Source organism: Mauremys reevesii, linkage group 2, assembly GCF_016161935.1.
Source record: "Mauremys reevesii isolate NIE-2019 linkage group 2, ASM1616193v1, whole genome shotgun sequence".
Lineage (NCBI taxonomy): Eukaryota > Metazoa > Chordata > Testudines > Geoemydidae > Mauremys > Mauremys reevesii.
Genome location: NC_052624.1, coordinates 232,291,023 through 232,303,818, shown reverse-complemented (window position 1 = coordinate 232,303,818; position 12,796 = coordinate 232,291,023). Strand labels below are relative to the sequence as shown.

Sequence of the window (12,796 nt, the reverse complement as noted above, 5' to 3'; positions counted from 1 at the left end):
TAGACAGCTATAAAAATAATGTGACTTCCTTCCCCATGTTATGAGTCATTTTGATTTGATTACAAAGAAAAACTGATCTAAAATTCATGTCTATGATAACCATATTGCAATGCCAAACAGTGCATTTCAATAGAGATCACATTGCAGTGAAAAAATTAAAAGTAATGTCAGTGCTAGAGCTGGATGGAAAATGGTTTCCCCATCCTGTGAAAAATTTTGTGATTTCAAAACAAATTTTCCCATCCCAAATGGGAATGAGAAGTTGAAATCTTCAGAAGTTTTGTGCATCAAAAATGTGTGTGGATAAGGGGAAGGGGAAATTAACTTCTGGTCAATTGTTTTGAAAAATTCACTTCAGGTCAAATTTGTTTCAATAATTTTGAAATGTTTCATTTTTGACCATTTAAAAATGTTTTTACTATAACTGGATTAAGTTTCTAAACTAAATGTCTTTTTGAACTGGAAAACCAGAGTTTTCATTTAGAAAATGTCAAAATGAAATATTTCAGCAATTTCAAAAAGTTTTATTCAACATTCTGTCAATAAATTTGTTGAAACTGACCCTTTTGTTGCAAAAAAGTTTCTTTTTCGATAAACTGGCATATTCAGATGGAAAAAGTTTCATCAAAAAATTCCCAATCAGCTCTAGTCAGTGCAAGTCTGTGGAGACCATCGTAATTTACACTAAAGTTTTTTAACTGATCTATAAAAGGTTATTAAAAATAACATGTAAGTTCAAAACTGAAACTTGGACCTAGTTTCTTAGGTCTGTAACAACACCCTTAACTGAGCCTCAAGGTTCCTAAACTCTGCAGCATATTGTGCCTAAAGAGGGATCAAGAAACTGATTAACAACTGAAATTTGTCCCCAGTTGAGCATGGGGATACACAGAATATTTTGCACACTCCTTGTTTTATATTAAAACTGGATTCAGTGTAAATGTTTTGAATTCCTTTACAAACTTGTTGGAAAGGGACAGATTATTTTAGCATGACTCCCTTATGGAATCTGGTGTTTAGCAGATTACTTATGTTATTCTGTTATAGGTACACTACAGTGATAGACAAAATGGCAAAGAGTGTATGACCTGTTTGACACTGTCTCCTGTGCAGATGACTTTCCATGGTATCGGAAGCTCCATTGAAGCCAGCCATGACCAGGTATAATACCCTCATCCCACACATATCTATTTAATAAGGCCAACTAAGATGTCCGTATTACTAAATCTCACCTTTGCACAAATACTGCTTTATTTATGGCATGTTCTTGCCACCACCATTTGCCTATATTGCTACAATAAAATCCTTAAGGTGAACCACAAAAGAGAGGAAATTGCATTTGTGCCCTCTTTTGCTTCTTTAAGATACATAAAGAAAACCTGAATGTTTTGGGTTTAAACTGGTGTGTAAGGGGTCTGCTAGATTGCTTTTTTATGTTAGTAATATTAGGTCTTATCTACCCTGATTTTATGGATGACTGGAGAAATAGAGGGATGATAGCATCATAAGTGACAAGAGACTGGCAGCTTTGCAGTTGAGAAAAACTCAAAATTGTTTGTTTGTTTTTATTTAACTCAAGCTTCTGGCAAACACCTGAGACAAAATTTTTCTTTGTTAATCATTCCTTCTCCCTTGCCACTTCAGATGAGATCTGAGGAGACTTCCATTCTAGTTCTATAGTTCTCCAAAACAGTCCTCTATTTAACGTGGAAGATGACAAGACTTTAATACTTCAGGTATTTCTAATGCAAAAAACAAGTCGAATAAAACAGTAAATCAAACATTGCACTTTTCAGAGCCTGGGTATATATAAGAAGAAAACAAAAATGGGCACAAGCAGTTTTTATTTGCTTTTGCAAGTCATCTTTAAATTGTACTAAATATGTCATACACTTTGTCAGCCTAAATGTAAGCTTCTTTCAGGGAGAAGGAGACGTCTTCTTGGCAATGATCTGAATGAGTTATGTTTGGGGAAAAGATTCAGACACTCTTAGCCATGTTTTAGGTTAAAAGAATTAAATGGAAATTTGTAGGGAGCTAGCTGTTAATATAAACAAATCCCTTTAGTTATTTATATGATAGCTTGAGGATTCTTCCTGTTCATAAAGTAGTGACTCACAACTACGTGGTACTTTACTGTAATGGTAAACTATGGTAAATATCTTAGTGATTCAACAAACATATTCCCCTCAACCTCTCATTTCATCCAGCAAGTTGTTTATACTGTTCCAAACTCTCTCAGCTTATCTTTCAGTAAAAACCCCTTTTTATCCTGGTTTTGTCTCAGATACAATATTTGGACCTATCAGTATTCTGCAAGGATTTGAGGTGGTCCCTGTCAATTTGGTAACAACTACATTCTGGGCTACCAGTCAACTTGGCCTTGGCTTGGCATTTATTTAGGCAACAGCATGGCTTGTAAACAGAAAATCACCTTCTAAATAGAAATCACCTTAAAAGTTATCTAAACAGTTACATTTTAAAAAAAAAGCTATGATGAAACAATGTTACTTAGGTTGAAAAAATGTTATTTTACTATAGTTTTTTTAATGTAATTTCCTAAGTGTTTTTAAAAGGAAATATTATGTATCGCTGTAAGAATGATCTCCCACCATGCAACATCAGCAGGGCTTGAACCCTGAATCTGCAGTACACTTGAGTACCTGCACTTGAACTACAGGACTACCTACACTATCTAGCAGCAGGAAAAGGCTGTTATCCCAGAGGCGGGATGGCCCACTAGATCCATGGAATTGTTAGGAGAGCCTGGTTTTCTCTCTCTCTCTGTTCCTCCAGGTGTTGAGGGAACTCCTCCTCTATCTGGTGCCCCACAGTGGGGATGGGCTGCCTGTGATTGTTTTGGGGAACTAGAAAGCTGGAAGGGAAGCATTGCTAGCTGCCATCTGAAGTGGCAGAGGAGAATGACTCATTAACAAATAAAACTTTTCTCCCAATTTATCAGAAGCTTGAGTTAAGTCATTTAACATAAAATGAATAACATTCGAGTTTTAAACAGTCTGACTAAAAATCTCTTTCCCTCTGACCTGATATGATTGTAATTGATCAGTTACAATTTTCATCATAATGGTTTTACATAGTGTCAATGAATACTGTAGATTTAGCAAAAATAAAGAGAGAAGCTACTGTGGATTTGTTAGGGTGAAGGATCTCAATTTTATATTTGAAATGAAGTCATAAAAGGCACCAGTTCACAATAAACATTACATTATTGGGAAACCTGTCTTAACGCGTATTTGCTGTTTCTTACACATTGTATCTTTTGCACTGTATGTTAGTTATGACGGGTTAGTCAGCTGGTGTAAATCAAACAGGTCCTTTGCTTTTTAATAGACATATTCTAATTTACACCAGCTGAGGATCTGGCCTGGGGTGCTTTTAGGATCCCCCAGGTTTTTTCCAGACTTCTAGATTTTAATACTTCCCTTCACAGCTTACTCACTAGCTTTCTTAATTTTGCCCAATTTTCATTCCTAAAATCTAAATCCTATAAATTCAGGTTGCATATCATGGAAAACGACCTGAGAGAATAAAATAGTTCCTCTGGAGAGGTGATGGCACCCATCATATAAATATATATTAAACTACAGTATATTGGCAACTAGCACTAACAACAACCCTACTGCGGCAGAAGGTTGGACTACTTGACCTAATACATCTTTCCATATCTTCATCTTGTATTGTTGTTATGAGCCACTTCCTTAGTTTGGTGAAATTGAGTAGTATCATGGATCTGATAATGGTCACTTCTTCCTCTCAAGAAGTCCAGAATGGCATTTTCTGTGCTGGAGTTTACTTTCTGGGTCTGCATTATCCATTGTAACTTAGGAACATCTTCATTATGCGTGTCTAAAAGTAGCGTGGTTACCCAGCAGTATAGTTATAATCCACCATGAGTGGATTTTTCAAGTATGTTAAGAGTTGATCAGCAGTTTTCCAGTCAATCAATCTTTTCCATTTCCAGTGATGTATAGAAGATGCCCACTCTAATTTTTTCTGATTTTTTTGTTTCTTGTAACTTCTTGTTTGGAGTTGAACTTTTTTTTGTACTGCATGATTGTTTTTGTCAGTAAAAACAGTAACAGATTATGGCCAGGGAGGTTAGGAAAGCCAGTTCACAAGACCCCATCACAAAACTAGTGAATTCTAGAGAGCTTTCTAAAACATTGCTGAAAGAAAAGAAAAGAAAAGAAAAAAGCTGGAACATCATATGGTACTGTGGAAGGAATCAGAATCTGCTGCCAAAATGAAAAATTCTATACATTCCTGGACATTGGCAGCAATGGGTTCCAAGAAGACTAGGAGTAATATTGAAGTGCTGATCTCCAAGCATATTTGGGATAGGGTGACCCGGTGTCCCGATTTTACAAAGACAGTCCCAATATTCGAGGCTTTGTCTTATATAGGTGCCTATTACCCCCTACTCCCTTCCCCATTTTCACACTTGCTAGCTGGTCATCCAAATTTGGGAGAAATATTTTTTCAGACTTTATAATAACACAATCAGCTCAGGTAACCTCCAGTCCCTGTTCTCTGCCAGAATGTTCTGTAATATCTTGTAGAAGTTAAATTTTTAATCAACAACATTGTAATGAAGCACCAAAGGAGGATTTTATTGCTATGGAAGTACTTAAAAAGAATGTTGGTCAGTGGGCACCTGTTTTGGCTAAACTTTTTTCCAACATTAATATGCCCTCAGGTTGGGCTACCAGTATTATTATTCCACTTTATAAAAAAGGGAATAGGAAAGATCCAGGGAATTACTGTCCAGTTAGTGTATTTGATGTTGTTTTAAAAATGTACAGTAAATAGCTTTGGGGGAGATTAGAGGATTGGGCAGAAAAAAAGTAAATGATTTGCTGAGGAACAAGCTGGTTTCCAAAATGCCCACTCCACCAGAGATCATTGGTTTTTCTTTCTTATTTGATCTATAAATATGTGCCACCTAAGAAAAGAAAATGGTATGCAGCTTTTGTTGATCTGAAATTGGCTTTTGATTCTGTTGATAGGGACTGTCTGCGGGGCAAATTATAGATTGCTGGAATAGACCCCCAGTTACTTTTCTTTTGAGAGCTCTTCATAAACATACAGTGGCCAAGATTAGTATAGGCTTGTGTGGGAAATAAACAGATTCCATCCCAGTTACATAAGAGGTTCGGCGGACCTGTCTTTTTAGCCCCTCTTTGTTTTAATTTTAACATCTATGATGTTGTTTTAGCCTTAAAAAAGGATGAATTCTGTCCCCTAAAATTGTGAATCACTCTGTGTCTGTTTTATTATATGCAGATGATGTGGTTTTGTTATCACAAACACCAGTGGGCCTGAAGAGTTTATTAAATGCATTTGGTTCATATTGCCAGTGGGAGGGCCTCACAATAAATTATTCAAAAACTAAAGTAAATGTCTTTAGCTAAAGATGGCAGTTACATAAATGGAGGATTGATGGGAAATATGTTGAACAAGTTAGCTCTTTCCCTTACCTGGGTGTCTGGTTCTCACAAAATGGTGTCTGGGATCAACATCTTCAGGTAACGAAAGAAAAGGCTTCAAATTCAATCCACGCTATATTGCATTTTACCTGGACCTGTGGGGGTAAGTTAGTTGAACCTGTCCTTAGTGTGTTTTGTGTCTAAGGTATGTGCTCAAATTTTGTACAGCACAGAAATATGGCAATGGAATGATCCCATGGGGCTGGAAGTAATTCAAAACAAATATCTTAGGAAGATTCTCAGTCTTCCAAATAATATCCCCACTGCTTTTCTTGGAGCTGAGATAGGCATGGGTTCTATTCTGCACAAAGTGTAACATCACAATATTAATATTTGGCTTTATAATTATAGTATGCACCATAGGCGTAGTTTGACTTCTGTATTTGGAGGTGGGGGATAGCTCCAGCCAGGTCACCTGGGTTGTAGTTGGGAGGGGAGACAATGCCTCCCATGTTCCTCCCAAACTATACCCATGGTATGCACCCCCAGCACTTGCCTAGAGGAAGAGATCAGCAGAGGCGGCTAGGATTTGCGCCGCCCCAAGCAGGGTGGCACGCCCTAGGGGGTGCTCTGGCGGTTGCCGGTCCCGCGGCTCTGGTGGACCTCCCGCAGGCACGCCTGCAGATGCTCCACCAGAGCCGTGGGACGAGCGGACCCTCCGCAGGCACGTCTGCGGGCGGTCCACCGGAGCCGCCTGCCGCCCTCCCACGGGACACCGCCCCAAGCGTGCGCTTGGCGCGCTGGGGTCTAGAGCCGGCCCTGGAGATCTGCAGGACTTTCTCATGTAAATTTTGTTGGTTAGAAGGTATTCAAAATTCCTTGCATTCTCTAGGTGTCACAATTAGAAATAATTAGATTGAAGTTTAAACTTGGGAACTCCATAATCAAGTCAAGAATAGAGGATATTGATAAGCAATAGGATATGGCAGTTGTTTCTATTGCAAATATGTCACCTTGTTTTCCCCTTGTTAAAAAGACTTATGGATGTGCCAGATATTTAGATAGTTTGTGCAATTACTTGCTAAGAAGGCCATTCACAGCTCTCTGTTTTCAATCCATACCGACAGTTTACTTAGAAGGCCAATATACTGGCACCGAGAAATGTAACGGACTCTGCCCATGGGACTGAGGGCAGGAGGAAAACACCACTGGTTATTTATTACATTGTAATCTGTATTGCCACTTGAGGTCAAAATGGCTTTCTGTGTTTTTGTCCCGGATGCATTTTTCTATGACCTCTTAAAAAGTAGAATATTTGTTGGCATCTGATAATATATCTGTGATTTGAGCAGATGCCCTATTTGCATGGTCAGCCACTAAAATAAGGGAAAGGCATGTGTCATGGTGATCATATATAGTTTAATGGTTTGTGTCCTTTTTCATCTTTCTTTATATGTTTTTATTATTGTATAATTCCAGGTTTAGTTTTGTTTTATTGCACTACATTTTGGATTTTTGCTCATTGGCCTAAGGCTAAGTCGTTGTTAATAATAAACTGTTGATATTAAACTGCATTCACTTGAGCAATTTCAGATTCAGATAAACATTTCTGAAATGGTGGTGAAACAGCAAAAAAAAAAAAAAGTATATTAGTACTAGTTGGGATTGATCACATGATTGGCATTAGCATGGTCTGCACTCTAAACCCCTAGCTGCCGAGGCTTACCTCATTTGGTCAAAAGTCAGCTTTGAAGAAATCATTTCCATTCTGTTTTTCAAAGGGAAAAATTGCAACTTGTTCCTAAGAGCTAATGTTGTTCTGTATTCACAAATTGTAAAACGAGGTTTGTTTCTCTAATGCCCTTGCCAGCCTAGCCTGTGACCCAGATCCCTTGGTCCTGGCATTTCTCCTGTATCAGCTTTGTCAGGAGTTTCCCAATATATATTTTGTTTTTTAAATAGCTTCTCATAATCTCCCAGCATTCACCAGCAGCCTTGCAAACTTTTTTTTATAAATGTTCAATAGAATTTATGTCATAGGCTGCCCTCAGTTAAGATGGTCACCATTTCCCTACAGAAGCTGAAGGCAGAAGTGAGGCTTCTTCTTCGAGTGATTGCTCCAATGCATTCCAGTTACGCCATGGCGCTAAATATATACCCCAGCCGCCCCGCCCGCTCCTCAGTTCCTTCCAGTTGGAACTGTGGAGTGCTCTCTGTCCTCCACAATTTCCTTGTACATAGTGTTAGTATAGTTAGTTCAATAGTTAGTTAGTTAGTGATTTAGGTAAGGATAAGGGGGTAGTTCCTCCCTTTCCTTCCCGGTCTTGGCTCATGCCCAAGGCACCGGGCTTTAAGCCCTGCGCGCGTACAGAGGCCTATGCCGGTTGGTGATCCCCACGGCTCCTGCCTCCATTGCCTCAAACAGCTCCTTATCAGACAGTCAGCAGCTCGCGGAGGATGCCGCGAGTGGCTGCGGCGTGCGTGCGTGTGCCCTGGGCCTCTCGACCGGCACACGCCGCCGCGCCCGTCATCGCGGCATCGCGCGCGGCAGCTAATCCGGCTCATAGAGGCACCGAGCCTCCAGCCCGGCACCCGGTGCGGACGACTGTCACATCAGTGGGGGGAAAGGGCCAGCCGCGGCCGCCCTCTGGACGAGTCATTCCTCGGGCGCCTCGGCGCGCCTTTCCCCATCCGCCCAGCGTCGGTGGCCTCGATGCCGCCCAGCAGTTGCCGACCCGCAAGGACTCCATCACGAGCAGTCCATTGACCTTGGGCCTTTCAGGAACTGATGAGGACCCGATCACCAATGTGGTCGGGCGCGACACTCCGTCGAGTGGCATTGCCCTTTGTGCGGACAATTCAAAAAATGCGCTATGAGTACCTCTACTCCACCCTACCTCGGACTCCTGGTCGCTCAATCCGTAAACGACCGTGAAGAGACACCAACAACCCAGCGCCCAAATCCTTGACATCCTGACGTCCCTGGCGAAATTCACGGGCTCCTGCCATCAACATCTCGCATCGCCATCCGCCGCGCGGAATGCACACGCCGGCGACACACAAGCGCCCTTCCGGCCGCAACCAGCCCAGCCGCGCTAGCAACATCGGCCGTATTCGTGCCCAGCGATCGCCCCGAACCCCGTCGGGCCGTCGGGCAATCGGGCGCGACAGCGGCGCAGGGCTCCCCAGAAGGCTCCAGGGGCGTCCGGCCGATGGGGCGGCGGCCGGCCCATCATCTCTCTCTCCCTATCGCCATCCGCCGCCGCCGAATGCACACGCCGCGACACAACGCAGAGCAGACCCTTCGCCGCCCAGCCGCCGCTACCAACAGCAGCGCTCGGCGTTCTCTCCGGGCGACGGCCGCAGAACCGCGCCGCGCCGGGGCGAACGGGCGGCGAACGGAGGCGCTCCTCAGGGGCCAAGCAGGGGCCAGGCTGGATCCTTTGGGACGGGGCTCCCGGCATCTCTCCTCTCCGGATCTTTCCCCCGCTTCAGTCGGGATACCGCTTTCAATTGTTTCGCCCCCCGCCCCCCCCACCCCCCTCTCTGTCCTCTTCTTCACTCTCCTCTGACAAGTCTTCTTGCAAAGTCCACTCTGTTGAGCGTGGGTGCCCCAGAAGCAAGTGCTCAAGACAGGCGGGGGGCAGGATTCTACTCTATTTCCTTATCCCTGCTCAAGCCCAAGTTTCGCATGGGTCCTTGGGGACCGATTGGTTTGCCGCCTCGACATGAAAGGGGCGCTTTTTCATGTCGCCATCTATCCTCCTCATCGGCGTTACCTATCCGGTCCTCTTCAGGCGGCTCGGCCTCCTCATCATCGCCGAAAGTCCCACCATCCCTTCTCAGCGTGCGTGCGTTCAGAGGTCGGGGGGACCTGTCTCCTCGCGCCGCCATCAAGCGATGGTCACCCTCATCATGGACCTAGTCACCTTCCCGACCACGGCCAGTGCGCCCTGCACCACGGACGCCTCGGCACTCGTTGGGGGGCCCCCTGGGCGATCTCACACCCGCTCGCCCCTGCATATCAGTATCCCGCGCTGCGCGCGATGAACAAGCAGGGCGGGCGCGCTCTTCCCCTGCAGGGGGGGCGCGCTTTTCTCTGTGGGACTTGTGTGACCCCATTCACCTACCTAGCGCCCTTTTTCTTCCGGGCAGAGAACACGCGCTGACCCGCGGCGCCCACACAATCTTCCGGTGGGGTTTCCCAGATGAGACCTCCTGCCTCCAGGAGAACAGGAAGTGCCACCGTTTTGTTCATTCAGGGTTCGCTCCCAGGCTCCCTGTATGCCTTCCCTCCAGTTCCGCCGTGCACCGGTGCTCCTGAAAAGAGGAGAGAGAGAGCCCACGTCATTCTCATAGCGCCGGCCTGGCGCCGGCAGCACTGGTCTGTGGTACCTTAAGAGCAAGGTCTTGCAGTCTCCTCATTGAAGGTTCACGTCCATCTTCTCCAACCAGATGGTTTCCGCTTCCTTAAAGGCTTTTGAACCTCGTCTGGCCAAACTGATGGGTCCCCCTTCGCCCCCCTTGCACGTGTTTCCATGCAGACAAGGTACAGCCGGCCCCACATCGCCCTTCCTCCCTAGGTGGGTATCGCCTTCCACCAACAAGAGAGATCTTCCTCGGTCTTCTTCTCCCAGACAATTTCGTCCTGGGTGACTGCATGCATCCGGACCTGTTTACGCTTGCACGCCCATCGGGTTGCCTCCCCTGGCCACGCCGATCCAGGACATCTCTGTCGCGGCCACCTGGTCTCTCCGTCTAGAGACGATGCAGCCCGCCTAAGGTAAGGCTTGGGAATCACCTAACTGGAATGCATTGGAGCAATCACTCGAAGAAGAAAAGACGGTTACTCACCTGTAGTAACTGGTGTTTCAGCGGCAGAAGGAACTGAGGAGCGGGGGGGGGCGGCTATATATTATTTAGCGCCATACACCAGTTACTACAGGTGAGTAACCGTCTTTTCCTTATGTAAAATTCCCTATAGTTTATTGTGGGACTGAAGCCAGGCTGCCCTCAGGGATGGTGATAGTCTTTAGGCTCTATAGTTTGGAAGCTAAGAGGAGAGAGGGATGTAGATTGTTAGAGGGCACAGAGAGGGATTGCAGAGAAATGCGGGAGGCAGAAGGAAAACTGGAGGTATAGGGCAATATGTGACATAGACGGGATAATTTGAGGGGTAGGAAGGGAAAATATGATGGGGAGGTGCAGAACAGCAGACTGGGCAAATCTGAGTGGGCCATGGGGTGTGCGAAGGCAAGCAAATAAGAAGGAAGATGGATAGAGAGGGAAAGAAACTGAAATATTAGAGGAGTTGCAGAAAGGAGCCAGAAAAATTATTTCAGGGCCTTGCAGTGAGGGAATTAAAGAGCTCAATCTGTTTAGCATACCAAAAAGAAGATTGAGAGGTGACTTGATTACAGTGTATAAGCTCCTTCATGGGGAGAAGGGCTCTTAAATCTAACAGAGAAAGGTTAATTTTTTTAACGGTGAGGGTGATTAAGTATTGGAACAAACTACCAAAGAAAATGTTGAGTGCTCCCTCTCTTGAAGTCTTCAAATCAAGACTGGATGCCTTTCTGTGATATATGCTTCAGCAAGACCCAAGTTATGCATTAGTCAACCCCAAGGTATTGCGTTCAGTGCAGGGGTAATTGAGTGAAATTCTGTGGCCTATGATATGCAAGAGGTCAGACTAGATGATCTTATGATCCCTTCTGGCATTAAACTCTGTGAATTCATGAAGACAGCTGCTCTCTCACTCGTTTGAGCACAGTGAATCCTGCATACCCATATTTTTGTGTGTGCATTATTATGGGTCCATGCAGTGTTGCCAACGCTCATAATTTTGATGTGCGTCTTGTGATATTTGGCATTTTTCTTAATGCTCCAGCTCTAAGAATCAACTGATTATGAGAGAATCCCAGCTTTCGTTTAAAAACAAAAAAGTATTGGGGTTGCAGAGAAAAGCTGGAAAACATGAACTGAGGGTATGTCTACACTACGGGATTATTCCGATTTTACAGAAACTGTTTTTTTAAAACAGATTGTGTAAAGTCGAGTGCACGCGGCCACACTAAGCACATTAATTTGGCGGTGTGCGTCCATGTACCGAGGCTAGCGTCGATTTCCTGAGCATTGCACTGTGGGTAGTTATCCTGTAGCTATCCCATAGTTCCCACAGTCTCCCCCGCCCATTGGAATTCTGGGTTGAGATCCCAGTACATGATGGTGCAAAAACAGTGTTGCGGGTGATTCTGGGTAAATGTCGTCACTCAATCCTTCCTCCGTGAAAGCAACAGCAGACAATCATTTCGCGCCCTTTTTCCCCTGGATTGCCCTGGCAGACGCCATAGCATGGCAACCATGGAGCCTGTTTTGCCTTTTGACACTGTCACTGTATGTGTACTGAATGCTGCTGACAGAGGCGGTACTGCAGTGCTACACAGCAGCATTCATTTGCCTTTGCAAGGTAGCAGAGATGGTTACCATCCCTATTGCACCGTCTGCCATTGTAAATTGGCGATGAGATGATGCTTATCAGTCATTTTGCACCGTTTGCATTTGGAAATTGGCGATGACTGTTATCAATCCTTTTGTACCGTCTGCTGCTGTCATGGGTGCTCCTGGCTGGCCTCGCTGAGGTCGGCCGGGGGCGCATGGACAAAAATGGGAATGACTCCCCAGGTCATTCCCTTCTTTATGTTTTGTCTAAAAATAGAGTCAGTCCTGCCTAGAATATGGGGCAAGTGTACTAGAGAACCATAGAGCACAGCCGCTTCGTGTCAGAGCCCCAGAGATCCTGCAGAAATGATGAGCTGCATGCCATTCTAGGGGGTGCCCCTGCAACAACCCCACCCATTGCTTCCCTCCTCCCCCAACCCTCCTGGGCTACCATGGCAGTGTCCCCCCATTTGTGTGATGAAGTAATAAAGAATGCAGGAATAAGAAACACTGACTTTTTAGTGAGGTAAAATGAGGGGGAGGCAGCCTCCAGCTGCTATGATAGTCCAGACAGGACATTAAAGGGTGGAGGGGAGAGGAGCACAGCCCCCGCTGCTATGATAGTCCAGGCAGTACAGAATCTTCTTTAGACATGAAAGGGGGGGCTGCTGATGGAGCTCAGCCTCCAGTTGCTATGATGAGGACGGTTACCAAGCCTTTTGTACCATCTGCCGGGAATGACCAGGAGTCATTCCCATTTTTACCCAGGCGTCCCCGGCTGACCTTACCGAGGCCAGCCAGGAGCACTCACAGGATGATGAGGACGGTTTTCCGCCATTTTGTACCATCTGCCATCAGGAAAGGAAGAGGAGGGGATGCTGCTGTTCAGCGCCGCAGCACCGGGTCTA

The 12,796-nt window shown here is 44.9% G+C and overlaps 1 protein-coding gene across 13 annotated transcripts in view; it reads left to right on the top strand.

The window, feature by feature from the left end:
• STAU2 (staufen double-stranded RNA binding protein 2) overlaps positions 1-12,796 on the top strand; it is a 213,937-nt gene that overhangs the window by 122,169 nt on the left and 78,972 nt on the right. For 10 of the 13 annotated variants that reach the window (XM_039524278.1, XM_039524277.1, XM_039524269.1 and 7 more), the window contains one exon: positions 1,048-1,161. In XM_039524278.1, the coding sequence (XP_039380212.1) occupies positions 1,048-1,161 (114 nt within the window). Of the gene's footprint in view, positions 1-1,047; positions 1,162-3,517; positions 3,572-12,796 lie in introns of those variants that run through there. The other 3 variants (XM_039524274.1, XM_039524276.1, XM_039524275.1) reach the window with 2 other exon arrangements.